The sequence below is a fragment of the Myripristis murdjan genome, chromosome 2, assembly GCF_902150065.1.
Source record: "Myripristis murdjan chromosome 2, fMyrMur1.1, whole genome shotgun sequence".
Taxonomy (NCBI): domain Eukaryota; kingdom Metazoa; phylum Chordata; class Actinopteri; order Holocentriformes; family Holocentridae; genus Myripristis; species Myripristis murdjan.
This window is the reverse complement of record NC_043981.1, coordinates 6633451-6650391: the sequence shown is the minus strand read 5'-3', so window position 1 is coordinate 6650391 and position 16941 is coordinate 6633451. Positions and strand designations below refer to the sequence as shown.

Below are 16941 nucleotides of genomic sequence, written 5' to 3'. Positions count from 1 at the left end.
ATTGGCCAAAAATGGCTGCAGATGTGGAGAAAAAGATTAAGTCATGCGGGCGTTGTGTCAGAAGGAAGACACAACCGGAAAGATCTGCACCTCTTGTAAATATCCACACAACTCGCCCCATGGAATTGGTGTGCATTGACTACTTGTCCTTAGAACCAGACAATCGTAATACCAAGGACATCTTGGTCATCACAGACCATTTTACCAAGTATGCCGTTGCTATACCTACCAAGGACCAGAAGGCCACAACAGTCGCCAAAACCCTTTGGGAGCAGTTCTTTGTACATTACGGCTTTCCTGAGCGGCTGCTCAGTGATCAGGGCAGGGATTTTGAATCCCAACTCATCAAAGAACTCTGTGCCCTAACAGGCATCACGAAGGTGCGCACAACACCCTACCACCCTAGAGGAAACCCCGTAGAGAGGTTTAATCGAACCCTCTTAGGCATGTTGGGAACTTTAAAGGAGAAAGAGAAAAGTCATTGGCGAGATTATGTGAAACCACTTACGCATGCCTATAACTGCACCAAGAACGATGTCACGGGTTTCAGTCCATATGAACTGATGTTTGGGCGTCAACCCCGATTACCTGTAGACATTGCCTTTTGCTTACCTGTGAAGGATGGCTCTCCCAGATCCCATTCTCAGTACGTGAGATATCTGAAAACACGCTTAGAAGAGAGTTACCAGATTGCCACCAAGAACGCGCAAAAGGTTGCTGATCGAAACAAACGCCGTTTTGACAAGGCAGTGCGAGAGTCGACACTAGAGGAAGGAGACCAAGTGTTGGTGAAAAATCTGAGGTTCAGGAGTAAACACAAGCTTGCGGACAAGTGGGAGTCCACTATGTACAAGGTTCTAGAAAAGATGGGAGACCTACCTGTGTACAAAGTGCAGTCCATCAATGGGGATGGTCCCGTCCGAATTCTTCATCGGGACTTACTTCTCCCTTGTGGTGATCTCTCAGAAACGGAGGAAACTGAACCAGCCAAACCTAAGGTTCTCCGGCGAAGAACCCGACATAGTCATCCGCAACTCTTAGAAGAACTGTCAGAATCTGAGGACGATGTGTTCATCTATCCTGCCCAGTTTTCTGTTGCTCCTGAGGAAAGGTTCACTGAGGTGTGTGAAATGCCGAGACGGCAGCCACACAATGCATATTCAGAGGAGAATGAAAACTTGCCAACCATGACATCAAGGTTCTTGACCTCCCAACCTCAGGATGGTCCTAATGACAGAAATTCCCCTGCCGTACCTGCTGAGATGGTAGAAGGAAGGGAACTCGAGGGTACGATTGAGCAACCTCTTGCTGACGAGGACAGTACACAACAGGACGTGACACATGAAAATGAAATGGATGTGACAAATGAAATGGATGTGACAAATAACATGGATGTGACAAATAACATGGATATGACAAAGGCAACTGATGAGGAAAATTCTGAAGGTGGAGAAAATGTGGAAGTTCTCCAAGATGCTGAGCCAAATCACACTCAAGCATCTAAAACATCTGACCAAGAGACTGGAAGTGAAACTGTAACAGATGGAGAAACAACTGACCCCACACGGAGGTCAGAAAGGTCACGACAACCCCCTGACCGTTTTCAGTATGTTAAGCTTGGGAACCCTTTAATGTCTTTTGCACAGATTATTTTACAGAGCTTTAACCAAGCATTAGACACTATTAGCAGCTACGATACTCCCCATCTGAACCAGAGACCGGCTCATGAAGGGACTCATGCAGATTTAAGAGGGGAGGGTGTAACCCACATGGGTACTAAACCCATTTGTGTTATTTAGTTGTGTTACCGTGCCTCACCACAAGGTGGCGAGTGAGCTCCTTGCTCATTGTCAAGTACACACACAGTACGCTCTCTCTCTGACCCGGGACACTGACGAGAGAGCTCAATACAACCGAGCGGACAAGCATCGGTAAGAAAGACGGTGTAAAGTCCAAAATTCATGATTTATCATCTCATAGCACTGTCTAATAAGCCTTTTACTTGTTAGGAACGAGTCTATGTATTTTTTGTTGGATGAGAGGAGCCGTTTCATCCGTGTGAGCCCTGAGAAAACTCCGGTAAGCGTGGCTGCTACATGCTAGAGGCTAAGCCTCGTTGTTGCTTGTTGATTTAGCTTGTGTGAAAATGCTTTGAAATGAGTTATTTTACCTAAACCAGTCGGAGTTACAGGAGTATTCCTAATGTTTGAACCCACCGTGGTACTGTTTGTATCATTGTGAACCGTGTAAACGGACTTTAAAAAGATCGCTAGCATAAATTAGCTAACGCTAACGCTAATCGCGAGTGGCGCTAACGCTGCGCTAACTCAGATATTCCCTTGACAGTTGATGTAAACGCTAACCGTTAACATAGTTAGCTGCAGTTACATGAGAGAAATAGAGACATATGATGCATTGTGTTAAGATGCCAGGTTGTGTTAATTATTATTGTCATAATTACAATGTGCATAAATTGTTTTATTGTACTGAGGTTGTTTAAATATTTAGATTGGTTTAAAAAAAGAAGGTAATGTGAAACTGTTATTTTACATTTAAAAAGGTTATAAGGAGGTGTTGAGCTACCGTTAAAAAGATAAACATTTAAAATGGTTTAAAAATATAAATAAGTGAATTCATGTTAAAAATTGAAGTTCATGATGAATAATTGTCATGGTTAAAAATATTTAAATGGTATTGTAAATGTATACAGCATCATTTACACTGATTTGAACACTATCTATATATCCTGCATCTGGGTATATTTATTTATGAGGATATTCAGAGTGAAAAGTGAGAATAGTATGGTGTTATTTGATTGAACAGAGAATGATGATTATATTTTCTGTACTCTATGTGCAGATTGGTTTTTTTAATTGCTGGATTAGGAACTGAATTCAAATCCCGAGCCTTGGAGGTTCGGTGGCGAGCCAGGACGGACGATTGATTGGACGGAGCGGTGCACAGTGTGGCCAGCCGTGGGATCCACTCCGCAGAACTTCGACATCATCTCACTTACTCTCTGACACAGATAAGAACCACACACAAAACCTACCCGGGTAGTAGTAGTGGTATTTACACACATGGAACAGAATTGAACTGAACTCTTATCTTCCAGTAAGGAAGAAGGGACACTTTTATTTTATTTTATTTTTTTATTTTATTTTATTTTTTAGAAAGAGCTCTATTTTTTGTAATTTTTTATTTTTCATACACTGCAAGCATTTATATGTGTGTGACAATAAATTGTCAACGTTCAACTTCATGTTATCTCATTTGATTAACATAGGGGTCCAACTCTCCGAACCTAGAGAGTGTAGGTGTCTATAGTGTGTTCTTCCAGTCAGGCTAAGGGCGCTACATTACTGAAATCACATTATGGTCAAGTGCAAAATCCAAATTGCACATTTTTACCTTTTGATGATGGTAAAAATGTGTGACAAAAAGCATTATAAATTAAATATTAAAAAAAAACAAAAAAAAAAACATGTTTGATTCCACACCATCATCATTTTAATTTATTTTGAAATGAAAATGAAAATTATGCAAAAATGATCATGCCCACTGAAATTGTAAATCAGCTCGCAGTTTTCACATTTTCCAAAATAACCACAATATGAGTCCTCAGAGGAAACCACGACTATGCATATTGGTCCCTGCAGCCTCTACAGGGCTGGACCTGATTCCTCAAAATGATTCTCCTGCTAAGGTCATCCCCATCCATTAGCTAACAGTGGAGAGCGATTACTAACTCTCATCATTAAATTAGGATGCTTTTGGGAAACCCAGACATGGTCAGGAGCCAGACTGATAGATGTAGTTAGAGTTGGAAGCGCTCCTTACAGTAGACCCACTCATCTTTTCATGATTCCAATAATCCCAGGAACCAGCCTTTAGAAATTAGCAGACCATCTGTCCATTTATTGCAAGCTATAAATAGCCTAGTAAAGCTGTTCTGTGGATGCCCTGTGTGTATTTGAGTTATGCAAACAAATGTAGTTGTGCCTTTCCATCTCTCTTTACTTTTTTTATGAAAGGCTTTTGTTGAAAAGGAGAGGACAGTGAAGCGAGTGTCTGTGCAGCTGAAGTCTGACGCTGCATGCTGTGTTTCAGATTTCTGTTATGGCAACGAGGACTTGGCCTTCTCCATCAGCGAAGCCATCAAACTGTGTGTCACCGTGGTTGCTTACGCGCCTGAATCCTTCAGGAGGTACGGAAACACACACATGGTTCTGGCTGCCTCTTCTGTGCTTTCTCTTTTTATTTTCTCTTTAGTTTTTCCTCTATATGAAGCTTTTTCTCATGACTGTGTATCAGCAGCAGCGTCGCTAAATGCCGTCTCTGTGTCTGAATGTGTGTGTTCCTCCTCAGTCTCCAGATGCTGATGGTGCTGGAGGCGTTGGTTCCCTGCTTCCTGCAGAAGCTCAAGAGCAACACGGTCACCATGGAGTCGGCTTCGGCTGCCAGGGACGAGATCGCCGCCATCGCCGCCCTGGCCACCTCGCTGCAGGCCCTGCTGTACAGCTCCGAAGCCCTCACAAGGTCTGACACACACACACACACACACACACACACACACAGCTGATATCCATGTGCATTCTCAATTTGTCATGCAAAATTGGGCGCTCAATTTGATGTGAAATTGTGTGTTTTACACAGACTGACTGCATTCACTTACACACTCCACTCCTGCCATATGGATAGAAATACACACCCGTACTCAAGTTGCTTCACTCTGCACACACAACCAGATGCAGTCAGTGTTGGAGTAACAGTTTTCGGACAGATTGCTGATGAGAAGTTGAAAAACTATCGGCCGAAAGTTATAATAATTCAATGAAGTCTTATCATTTTTCACTGTCAGCATGTTTTGACAGACTTCTTCAGACAATAAAACTTACAAATAGAAACAGGTGCCCAAAACTGGTGATGGCATGTGTTCTCCCCCCACTGCTCCCTGCTAATCTGTTACACATTTCTTAAGGTCAGCGATAAACTAGAAACATGTGAAAGTCATTAAACCAGTATAATTTCACGTATGAATGAGTGTGCAGGAACTTGTAGGTTGACTGACACTGACTGGTTTTATGTATCGAGATGAAAACGATGGCCTGTCTGTTTCTCTTGAACCCATGCCCACACCCCACACCCCCCACCCCAGGCCCATGACAGCGCCCCAGATGTCCCGCTGTGACCAGGGCCATAAGGGAGTCACCACAGCCAACCACGCCATGTCGGGAGGGGTCAACACCAGGTCAGGACCACAGCATGACCACTGTCTCTGCGTGGATGGCTAGAATGCAAACCAGCAGGCTCTGAGTCCTGAGGGCCACTTTTTTTTTTTTTTTTTTAATTTCCCAATGATGACAGTCATTTTTTTTTTCCATTTTGAGTGGTCTCTGTGTTGTACCACAGTGCATCTTGTGTAGGCCTGTGTTTTTTTTACTTACAGTGTTTGGCATGCTGTTAAAATCTTAATATATGGTGTTTGCAAAGGTGGAAACTGTGTTGAAACACTGTATGGAAATAGTACTGCTACCTTGCTTCAGTTTTCAGATTACCAGTGTAATAATATATTACGTAAAAGTAAAAAGTAGCTCATTACAAACAAATGAGTACGTTTTTTAGATGACATTATCAATTGGATCACCATTCTAAAAGGACAAGACACAGTTCAAACTAGATTATTTTATTTTGAAAAATTATTGTGACAAGATAAAGTGCACAATTTACACCAGATCAGCCTGATGCGAAAAAAGTAATATGAGTAAATGTAACTAGTTTCTTCCTGATTTTTCTGGGTTAACATGTGTGCATCTGTTTGTGTCTGATTTTCACTTTGTGTGTGTGTGTGTGTTTCCAGAGACAACCTCCACCTGCTGGAGGAGGGCCAGGGCATGCCGAGGGAGGAGCTGGATGAGCGCATCGCCCGGGAGGAGTTTCGCCGGCCGCGGGAGTCGCTCCTCAACATCTGCACCGAGTTCTACAAACACTGCGGCCCGCGGCTCAAAATCCTGCAGAACGTCGCCGGCGAGCCGAGGGTCACCGCTCTGGAGCTGCTGGACATCAAGTCCCACATGAGGTGAAACGCTGAAACACTGCAAAACTGCACCATGGCCAAGTGCAATATCCAAACACACAGGAGCTGCATTTTATTGATGAAGGTCAAATGTGTGGCAAAGCAGCATCAGAAATGAATTATTGTGCTGCTGCAGAGACGCCCTGGCACGCTAACTGAACTCTCCAGGTGAAAACATGTTTGTTTGGTACAGCCCCAGCAAAAATCACATCATTTTAATATATTTTTTTTCCAGTGAAAATGACAATTATTATGCAAATTATTCATTTATTCATTTTCCAGTAATAGCAGTATGATTTTTAACCATAAAGTTGAGCCGCTTGTTTTATTATTAGAAAAAGAAGTTATTAGAAATTTAGAAAATTAGAAAATTTTATTTTATATTATAGCCCTATAGATTTGAAAAAGATGCAATTTAGTGGAAAAACTATAGATCCTGGAAATATTTCTATATGTCACGAGAAAAACATTCATTACAGATTATATCTTTTATTTCCTTTTGTATACAGTTGTCCCTCGCTATAACGCGGTTCACCTTTCGCGGCCTCGCAGTTTCGCGGATTTTTTTTTGTGCAATTTTGCATGCTTTTTTTTTTTTTTTAACAACGCATTGTGTTCTGCGTCCTGATTGGCTAAGGGACTGTAGACCATTGTCAATCAATCTCCTCCGTGCCGTGTCTCCTGTACAGTACAGAATGCGTTCATTCTATAATACTGGACTTATTTTTCTACGAAGGTTTGAACTTTGAGAGTTTAAACAAGTGTCACAACCTGGCTCAAGGGAAGGACAAAATGTGGAGACCACACATGACTTTAAAGTAAAAAGATAAATTTATTTAAATAAACTAAATTAATTGTGCAGTCAGTAATCAGTAGTGTAGGAAGTGTATGGATGAATGAAGATGTGTGCGTGTGTGTGGGTATGTGTGTATAGAAAAACAATAAAATAACTCAACCCAAACCAACCAAACCAGGCAAACAAAAGGAGGAGAGAGAGCTCAACTCTCCAGGCACCTATATATATAGGGTTTGCCCCACCCCAATCTCAGGTGCCAACCATCTCCCTAATAGACCACTCCCAGCCGCATCCTTCCACAGCCTCCTCACACAGAGGGAGAGGACCTAAAGGCCAAGGGCCGTCACACCCCCCTCCTTAAGAATGAGGTCCACCTCAGACCCTGAAATGAGACAAGAATTAATTCCAAACAAAAACAAAAAAAAAAAAAAAATTCCATACAGTATCTAATCCATTATAAGAGATCAGCCCATATTTACACCTACAATAACAAACACAACTATACCCCAAATCTTCCCATCACCTTTACACACCCTTCTCCCCCTTTTCCCAATCTTCATGACCCAGCAACCTTGGATCCGGAGGAAGCACTTTTAAGAGTACATTAAATTGGAACAGTGGAAACCAAGGATTTTAAGTTAACAGGCAGGGGTACCTAAAACAACCAAAAAAAAAAATTACGACCAGGGCGCACGAGAGAGTGCATCTGCAACTACATTTTCTTTACCCTTAATATGGCGTATATCTAAATGAAATGGTTGCAAGAACAAAGCCCACCGCATCAACCTTTGATTGGGATTTTGAAGGGAACGCAAAAAGGTTAATGGGTTGTGGTCAGTGTATACCACCAAATTAGACCCTGAGCCAACATAAACGTCAAAATGCTGCAAGGCCCAGATAAGAGCAAGTGCTTCTTTTTCTATGACTGAATAATGCCTTTGATAAACCTTGAACTTCTTTGAAAAATAGCTCACTGATCTTTCCTGTCCGTCTCCATCTGTCTGCAATAATACTGCCCCAGCCCCAACATCACTTGCATCAACTTGCAGCTTGAACGGCCAGTCCATCCGAGGAGCCGTAAGCACGGGGCCTGAAGACAGCATGCTCTTCACTTGGTCAAACGCCTGTTGACACAGTGGAGACCAAACATATTTCACATCAGCTTTCAACAATTCAGTCAGTGGGGCTACCACAGAAGCAAAATGGGGACAAAACCCCCGATAATAACCCGCCATCCCCAAGAACCGCAACAGCTCACGTTTGGTGGATGGAACAGGAAATTCCTGTATTGCCAAAACTTTTGCATGAAGGGGACGAACTTCCCCCTGCCCCACAACCTTACCCAAATAGGTTACTGTGGCCTTTGCAAATTCACACTTGGCTAAATTGACAGTCAAGCGAGCCCAAACCAGTCTGTCAAATAAAGCCTTTATTCTGTCAAGATGTTCTTCCCATGTGTTACTGTATATAACCACATCATCCAAATAAACTGCGCAGCCTTCCAAACCACACACAACCATATTCATTAATCTCTGAAATGTGGCGGGCGCATTACGCAGTCCAAATGGCATGACCGTATAGGAATACAGACCTGCTGGTGTCACAAAAGCACAAATTTCTCTGGCTCTTTTCGAAAGAGGAACCTGCCAATAACCCTTGAGAAGGTCAAACTTGCTCACATAAATGGCCGCCCCCACCTGATCAACACAGTCTTCCATCCTTGGAAGAGGAAAGGAATCGGGCTTGGTTACTGCATTGACCTTCCGAAAATCTGTGCACGGCCTGAAAGTAGAATCAGGCTTACTAACCAAGAGACAAGGAGAAGCCCAGCTAGAGGCAGAAGGTTCAGCAATACCATTTTCCAACATGTATGCTACTTCTGAGTCTAATACTTTCCGCTTCTCTGGAGAAACTCGATAGAACCGCTGAGTGATGGGCTTTGCATCCCCTACATCAACATCATGTTCTACCAGATGAGTGCGTGTCGGCGTATCTGAAAACAGACATGGGTAGCTTTGAATAACCTCGACCAGTTGGTTGCGTTTATTGTCATCCAAGTGTCCTAACAGAGTGTTTAGGTTTACTAAAGTCTCTGAGTTTTTTAGACGTGGTTGCAACACTGCTTCAGACATTACTTCTTCCTCATGTGTAAACACAGATGTATTTGCAACAAGAGCTGGAGATCCCTGGACTGCCTCACGCACATAATACGGTTTAAGCAGATTTACATGACAGACTTTAGTAGCTTTTCTTCTATTTGGCATTTCAATCAAGTAATTCTGCTCGGAAACCCGACGAACTACATTACATGGACCACAGAATTTTGCTTGGAAAGGGGAGTCAACAAGCGGAAGCAGGACCAAAACTTGATCACCCGCACTAAATTCACGTTGCTCTACCCTACGGTCAAACAATTTTTTCATTTTTTTCTGCGAAGCTTGCAACTTTTCTTTTGCCATTTCACCAGCCTCATAGAGTCTTTGCCTGAAACCATTAACATAAGTAATCAAATTCTGTGGGGGATCAGTTGACCTCCACGGATCCTGCACAACAGACAATGGGCCCCGAACAGTGTGTGCAAAAACAAGTTCATTCGGACTAAACCCAGTACTTTCCTGTATCACTTCTCGAGCTGCCAACAAGAGCCATGGTAAGCCGTCCTCCCAGTCTGCCTTCAACTCTGTACAGTAAGCCCGCAGCAATGATTTTAAATGCTGATGAAAGCGCTCAAGTGCACCTTGGCTTTGTGGATGATATGCTGAAGCTTTACTATGTTTTATATGAAGCTGTTGGAGGACTTGAGCAAACAGCCGAGATGTGAAGTTTGACCCTTGATCACTCTGTATTATTTTGGGAATTCCAAACACAGAAATGAATTGACTGAGAGCCTTGACTACAGATTTTGCAGATATATTACGCAGTGGATAAGCAGAGGGATATCTTGTTGACTGACACATTACAGTCAACAAGTAAGAACATCCTGACTTAGACCGGGGAAGTGGACCCACACAGTCAATAATCAGGTGCTCAAACGGCTGACTCACTGCAGGTATGGGATACAAAGGAGCTGGTTTTATTGTCTGATTAGGTTTGCTTGTAGTTTGACAAGTGTGACACGTCTTTATATATGTGGAAACATCACGTTTTAAACGTGGCCAGAAAAAGTGCTGGAGCAAACGGTTGTACGTCTTTTTTACGCCCATATGCCCCGCAACATTGTCATGAGCTATCTTCAATACAGCCGTCCTAAATTTTGTAGGCAGTACCATCTGCACAACAGGGTCACCACTGAATTCCTCTCCATGAGGAGCCCATGCTCTAAGCAAGAGATCATCCTGAAGGAAGTACCCCTGCCCAACTTTCCCCACCTGAGACGTAGGCAGGACCAAATCATACAAATCCTTCAGAGTCTGGTCCTCTCTCTGCTCCTTCACCATCTCTGCACGAGAAACAGAGAGATCACTTGGTATTACAAATGTAAACTTTTTCACATCAGTCTTTCCAGACACAACTTCATTATCAGCCAACACCACCCGAGACATAGCACGGGTAACTGCACAGACTGTAGACACAGCCAGCTCTGGTTGTGCGCCCCCTTCTGGTCCTAGAGAGGACACTGCAGGTGGTGAAGATACTGCAAGGACCGCCTGCTCTGGCTCAGTGACCTCTGGAGGTTCTAGGAATGAAGCACATGCATTTTTTGACGACACATCAGGTATTTTCCCTCCATCTGGTCTTACATTGTCTGGCCACACCCGGCCACCTGCCAGATCATTCCCTAAAATGATGTCCACTCCTTCAACTGGCAGCTCTGGCCGGACACCAACCTCCGCAACTCCCTGTACCAAATCACAAGACAGAAACAGTTTATGCACAGGCACAAAAAGAGTTTGCAAACCCATCCCTCTAACCGGAACACAGCTCCCAGTATCTGTACTTGGAGAAAAGGGCAGGATTGCCTCCCTCACAAAAGAATGCAGAGCTCCTGAATCTCTCAAAATCCTGACAGGAACTTTCATGTCACTCCCAATTAATGTAACAAAGCCATCAGACATGAACGGAGCATAACCAGAATCAATGTCAGAGATATCTGTTGGCTTAACCTGCATTTCAAATGGAACCACCAGTTCAGATGCATCACCAGTTGTGAGTGTATGGATAGGTGCAGCCAAACCAGCTGACTTCACCTGAGATGTTTTGTTTCTTTCTTTTAGTAAAGGACATTCTTTTTTCCAATGACCCTTTTGATGACAATAATTACATAGACTTGGATCACTTTTTCCAGTACTCTGCTGTTGGTCTACCTTAGGGAACACAACCTCTGCTTTCTGGGACTTGTCACCATTATAACGCTCACCAAATATGCGCCTGTGTGTTAACACATATTCATCAGCCAGCACTGCAGCCTCGCTGGGACATGTGACCTTATGTTCATTAATATATGTTGCAATGTAACTTGGTACAGATTGCTTAAACTGTTCCAGAATGACTAAATCACATAACCTGTCAAAAGTTTTCACATCAGATGAAGAACACCAGCGATTAAAGTGCGAGACCAAATCACGTGCAAATTCTACATGTGTTTGTTTACCCGTTTTACGCCAGCTTCTGAAACGTTGTCGATATGCTTCAGGAACGAGTTCATATGCCTTCAATACAGCTGATTTTACCTTTTCATACACTTTGCAATCCTCAGATGATAGAGCGGAGTATGCCTCTTGCGCTTTTCCTGTGAAAACACACTGTAACAGTAAAGTTCTGTCTGCATCAGGCCAGTCTCTTGAATCTGCCACACGCTCAAACATACAAAAAAAAAACTCTACATCTTTCTCATTAAACTTCGGCACCAATTTCAAATTACCTGCAACATCAAAACATGAACCAGTGTTTCCTTCTGTTAAAGTTGTAGACAGTTTCCCTTCCTTTATCAGTGCCAGTTTTTGTATTTCCAAATCCACTTTTAATTGCTCTTGTTTATACTTCAGCTTTTCCAATTCTTTTTCATGCTCAAATCTCAAAGTCAGCAATTCTTTTTGTTGTTCAAAGGTTAAACCAGTCATTTCCACACTTTCATCACTCTTACCTCCTCCTTCCATTAGAACACCAGATTCTCGCAGGTTGGCCTTTACTATACACCTCACAGTTTCCTTTGTGCGTTTGGGCTGAACTGCAACCGAATAATGTTGGGCAATCTGCAACAGCTGGTCCTTGGTGCACTGGTCCAGCAATTCATCACAGGGAGACTGAATGAAATCTTCAACAACACTACTCATAACCCCCAGCCAAAATAACCAAACAAATTGAGGTAAACTACCAAAATATTACACCAAAAGGTGGCCAAACTAACTGGAGTTCCCCCCTCCTAGACTAATACAACCAACTACCTAAACTCATCCCTAGTCTTCGGACAGATACTCGCAGCGGGTACTTATTCACTATAACCCAGTGGCACCAGAAGGCAACTGCATAAAACAGCGACCCCCCAAGAAACCCTGGACGTGATCCCGAGCCAATTGCTCTAACCGCTTTCTCCGCCACACTAAAAAAATCCCTGCAACAGCCTCTCTAATAGAGCCTGCTGCTACACCTCACAGGGGAGAACACCAACCAAAATAATGCCACCCACAATTTATTACCTTACCTTACCAGTTTACCCCAAAACAATGAGCCAAATGGATTAGATTAATACTCTCCAATCTAACAAAACCACTACTGCCATGTGTGATACTCCACCCAAAAGTAACAAAGAAACATTCAAAACTACCAAACCAAAAGGACGAGCCCCCATTTTGTCACAACCTGGCTCAAGGGAAGGACAAAATGTGGAGACCACACATGACTTTAAAGTAAAAAGATAAATTTATTTAAATAAACTAAATTAATTGTGCAGTCAGTAATCAGTAGTGTAGGAAGTGTATGGATGAATGAAGATGTGTGCGTGTGTGTGGGTATGTGTGTATAGAAAAACAATAAAATAACTCAACCCAAACCAACCAAACCAGGCAAACAAAAGGAGGAGAGAGAGCTCAACTCTCCAGGCACCTATATATATAGGGTTTGCCCCACCCCAATCTCAGGTGCCAACCATCTCCCTAATAGACCACTCCCAGCCGCATCCTTCCACAGCCTCCTCACACAGAGGGAGAGGACCTAAAGGCCAAGGGCCGTCACACAAGAGAGAAAAGTGAGAAAATGCCTGTCAGAGAAAAGTGTATAAAGTGTGTAGTGAGGGGTCTTACAGCCTTAAAACATCTAGAATAATTGTAAAAAATAAAGCTGACTACTTCGCGGATTTCGCCTATTGCGGGTTATTTTTAGAAAGTAACTCCCGCGATAATCGAGGGACCACTGTATATGATTTTTTTTTGTACTTGTATTAATTCCATGAATGATAGAGTATTGATGTTATGAACTACATGTTTACTGCACCTGATGAGCCAATACGAGCCACACTAACCTATAGGAGGCACTGCTGGCTCTCTTACACCTTTGCCAAAATCATATAGCACTGTAGCAGATCTAATTCATACATTAAAAAACACAGATTTAAGATGCCACTGTAAGATTTCAACACATGACCACTAACATGTTTTTTTTTTTTTTTTTTTTTTTTTTTTAATATTCAATCAGTTGAAATTGTTGTCTACAGGCAGATCTTGCAGGTTGTAGGTTATAACTAGTCATAATTAAGTTAAAGTGTTTGCTCTGAATATATGTGTATATATTGTATGTGTGTGTGTGTGTGACTTGCTCTGTCATCCACAGGCTGGCAGAGATCGCCCATGCCCTGTTGAAGCTGGCACCATACGACACCCTGACCATGGAGAGCCGAGGCCTGCGCCGCTACATCATGGAGATGCTGCCCATCACCGACTGGTCGGCCGAGGCAGTCCGGCCCGCCCTGATCCTCATCCTCAAGAGGCTGGACCGCATGTTCAACAAGATCCACAAGATGCCCACGCTCAGGTGCGCTCGCCCACAGGCACTGTGCACCAGGTCTGTTCAACACGCGCCCACTTTTTCTCCCTTTCTATCCCCGTGAGTGTCGTGCTGTGCCAGTGCCCGTCCCGGTGCCGTGCTGTGTCCAGTAGATAGACGGCTTCTTGGCACTGTCCTCTGTAGCGCTGCCTTCGTGAGTGCTGTACCTCAAGTGCTGCTGTGTGTGTGAGTGTGTGTGTGTGTTGGGTGTGTGTGACGCTGTGAGCACTGACAGAAGAATTGTGGTGTTGTGCTGAAAACTGAACACCTGCCCAAAAATGACTTCCTCCTGGTCATAATGAGCACCTCACTTTTCCTTTAGAGGGAGGGTTGTGACTGAAATCATGTGGCTTACTAAACATTTCACTATATCTTTCATTTCTGATCCGTTTAAAATCGACTTGATTTGACTGATGTGGGGCCATTCTCTGTAGTTTGTAGCTTTGCCAAGTGTGAAAACTGTATTTCTAAAGGGAGCCATGTTTTTTTTTTTTTTTTTTTTTTTTCCCCCCCAGAGGTGGGGCCCAGAAAAATCCACCTGGCCCAAATAAAGCGGATTCATTTTAACATGGATGAGTCTGTAAACTGTAAAATGGCAGATATCATGAAACCTTTAATAAGCTACAACATTTGCACCACAACTTATTGCAGGGAATCACTTTTCAGCACGCATTTGATTTTTTGCCACAACACTGGCAATGTTCCCTCTAAGCCAGCGGTGTCCGGTCTTGCTTGAGCTTGTGGAAGATGTGCAGGTTTTCATTCCAGCCACTGGCCAATTTGAAATGTCTTCCTTCGACTCAGCTGTTTCTGTAAAAGGATTCAGATCTCTGCATGCTAGTAACCAGCGACCTTTGGTGAGGAAGAAAACCCTGCATATTTTTGTCCATGAGAAAAGACGGAGCAGCACTGGCTCAGAGGGAGCATTGGTGGTCGGTGTGAGATCCACACCAGGAGCTCTTGCTGCAGTGTTGAGCCGGCCGTGTTTGTGAGCTTCGCAGTATTTGCTGTCAATATCAGCTCCTTACAGCTTAGAGTGGTGTCATTTTCCTGGTGTTGGTTTTATGGGAGGCAATATTTTAATTCAGTGGTAGGTGATTTTTGTGGTCTAACTTCCAACTTATTTGTTTCTATGCCATATAGATTTGTAGATTTGACACATTTGATACTGTGTTCACGTTACATCAGGATTTACAACAGGGGGGCATTGAATTTGCTACCATTAGGAAGTGGTCACATGTTTAACTCACCGACATGCATATAAATAGACTGCATTAGTGTGAATGGTAACACTTTACAATAAGAGTACAACAATTAACGTTCGTTAATGCCGTAATGGTTAATTAACTGTTAGTTAATGATTATTATGGCATTTACTAATGTTAATAATATCTACAATAACCCTTAAATGGCATATAAATTAATACCTTAGCATGAACAGCATTAGTTAACTGTTACTTAATGTTTATTACAGCATTAACTAACGTTAATTGTTGTACTGTTATTGTAAAGTGTTACTGTGTGAATATATCTATATAATAAATTTTTAGCAGATGAAGTAATTTGGTGTAATTTCTAAGTGACTAACATGAGCATTTTGCCCCCTATGACAACAGTATTTACAGTAAATCTGATGCAACGTGAATACAGTTTAGTGTGGAAAGCTCTTGTGAATTCATGACCGTGTGCTTTTGTGTATGTGCACACATGTTCTGACTGTGTGTGTTGGCGCGGGTTTGCACGGGGGCATGTTCTCCAGGAGACAGGTGGAGTGGGAGGCGGCCAGCAGTCTGATCGAAGGGATCTGCCTGACCCTGCAGCGACAGCCAATCATCTCTTTCCTGCCGCACCTCCGCTCGCTCATCAACGTCTGCGTCAACCTGGTACGGATAAAGCCACGCACACACACTGGGAAAAGACACGCTAGTCATCTTAGCTAAATAGCTGTTTTTTGGCTTGGTGTGTGTGTGTGTGTGTGTGTTGTCAGGTGATGGGGGTGGTGGGTCCCTCCAGTGTGGCGGATGGGCTGCCGCTGCTCCACCTCAGCCCCTACCTGTCCCCGCCCCTCCCCTTCAGCACAGCTGTGGTCCGGCTGGTCGCCCTGCAGATCCAGGTGGGCCTCCACTAACCTCATTCCATTCTGTATTTCCACTCACACACTTCCTAAAAGTCTGTTCCAAAAAAATAAAATCAACCTTTTGATAATGCAGAAAGTGATATTTTCCCTATTGTGATGCACTTCTTGATGAAATATGTTGTGGTGGTAGGCCATAACACACAGATTTTTGCTCACTCATCATGATGTCACCACTGAAGATGCACTGTTTTCCATGATGTTCAAAGAATTGGATTTTGATGACAGAAATACAAAAAAAAAAAAAAAAAATTGTGAAGTTTAGTGAAGTCTTTGGCATTTATTATTAAATAGGTCAATAAGTTTATGCTTACTGAGCATAAACCCTAACCTTGAGTATAAACTGCTTCGTCGACCTCACTCGTCCATTTCCTCTCCCCAGGCCTTGAAAGATGACTTCCCCCTCAGTCATGTGATCTCACCGTTCACCAATCAGGAGAGACGAGAGGGGATGCTGCTCAACCTGCTCATTCCCTTCGTGCTGACTGTGGGGTCTGGGAGCAAAGGTGAAGCACGTACCTGCTGCTCACTATTTAATAACTGTGGTTATGATGCAAAATATAATTAGAGCATCTCCTCAACTGTCCATAATAGATAATAGAGTGTAGCTAGCATATCCTAAATCAAATCAGATTAAGCTTTCACTTGAGTAGTTGCTTGTGTGCAACCCATTCATGTAGCACTTTAAAAAATGGAGATGATAACGTAGGTCTCTGAATGTTCCCTCTGCAGACAGCCCCCACCTGGAGCAGCCCGAGATCTTCCTGCTCCTGCAAACGGTCATCAACATCCTCCTGCCTCCTCGCATCATCTCCACCTCCCGCACCAAGAACTTCATGCTGGACGCCTCGCCGGCCCACTGCTCCACCCCAGGGGACACGGGCAAAGACCTGCGCAGAGAGGGCCTGGCCGAGTCCACCAGCCAGGCCGCGTATCTCGGTATGACACGTATCATTT

General features: G+C 43.3%; 1 protein-coding gene across 1 annotated transcript in view; it reads left to right on the top strand.

The window, feature by feature from the left end:
* The window catches only part of unc80 (unc-80 homolog (C. elegans)), a 78984-nt gene that overhangs the window by 49128 nt on the left and 12915 nt on the right, over nt 1-16941 (top strand). Inside the window, exons 47-55 of the mRNA XM_030070545.1 lie at nt 4111-4207; nt 4369-4539; nt 5159-5289; nt 5863-6079; nt 13638-13838; nt 15610-15733; nt 15838-15963; nt 16367-16490; nt 16717-16923. Coding sequence (XP_029926405.1) covers nt 4111-4207; nt 4369-4539; nt 5159-5289; nt 5863-6079; nt 13638-13838; nt 15610-15733; nt 15838-15963; nt 16367-16490; nt 16717-16923 — 1398 coding nt within the window. The remainder of the gene's footprint in view (nt 1-4110; nt 4208-4368; nt 4540-5158; nt 5290-5862; nt 6080-13637; nt 13839-15609; nt 15734-15837; nt 15964-16366; nt 16491-16716; nt 16924-16941) is intronic.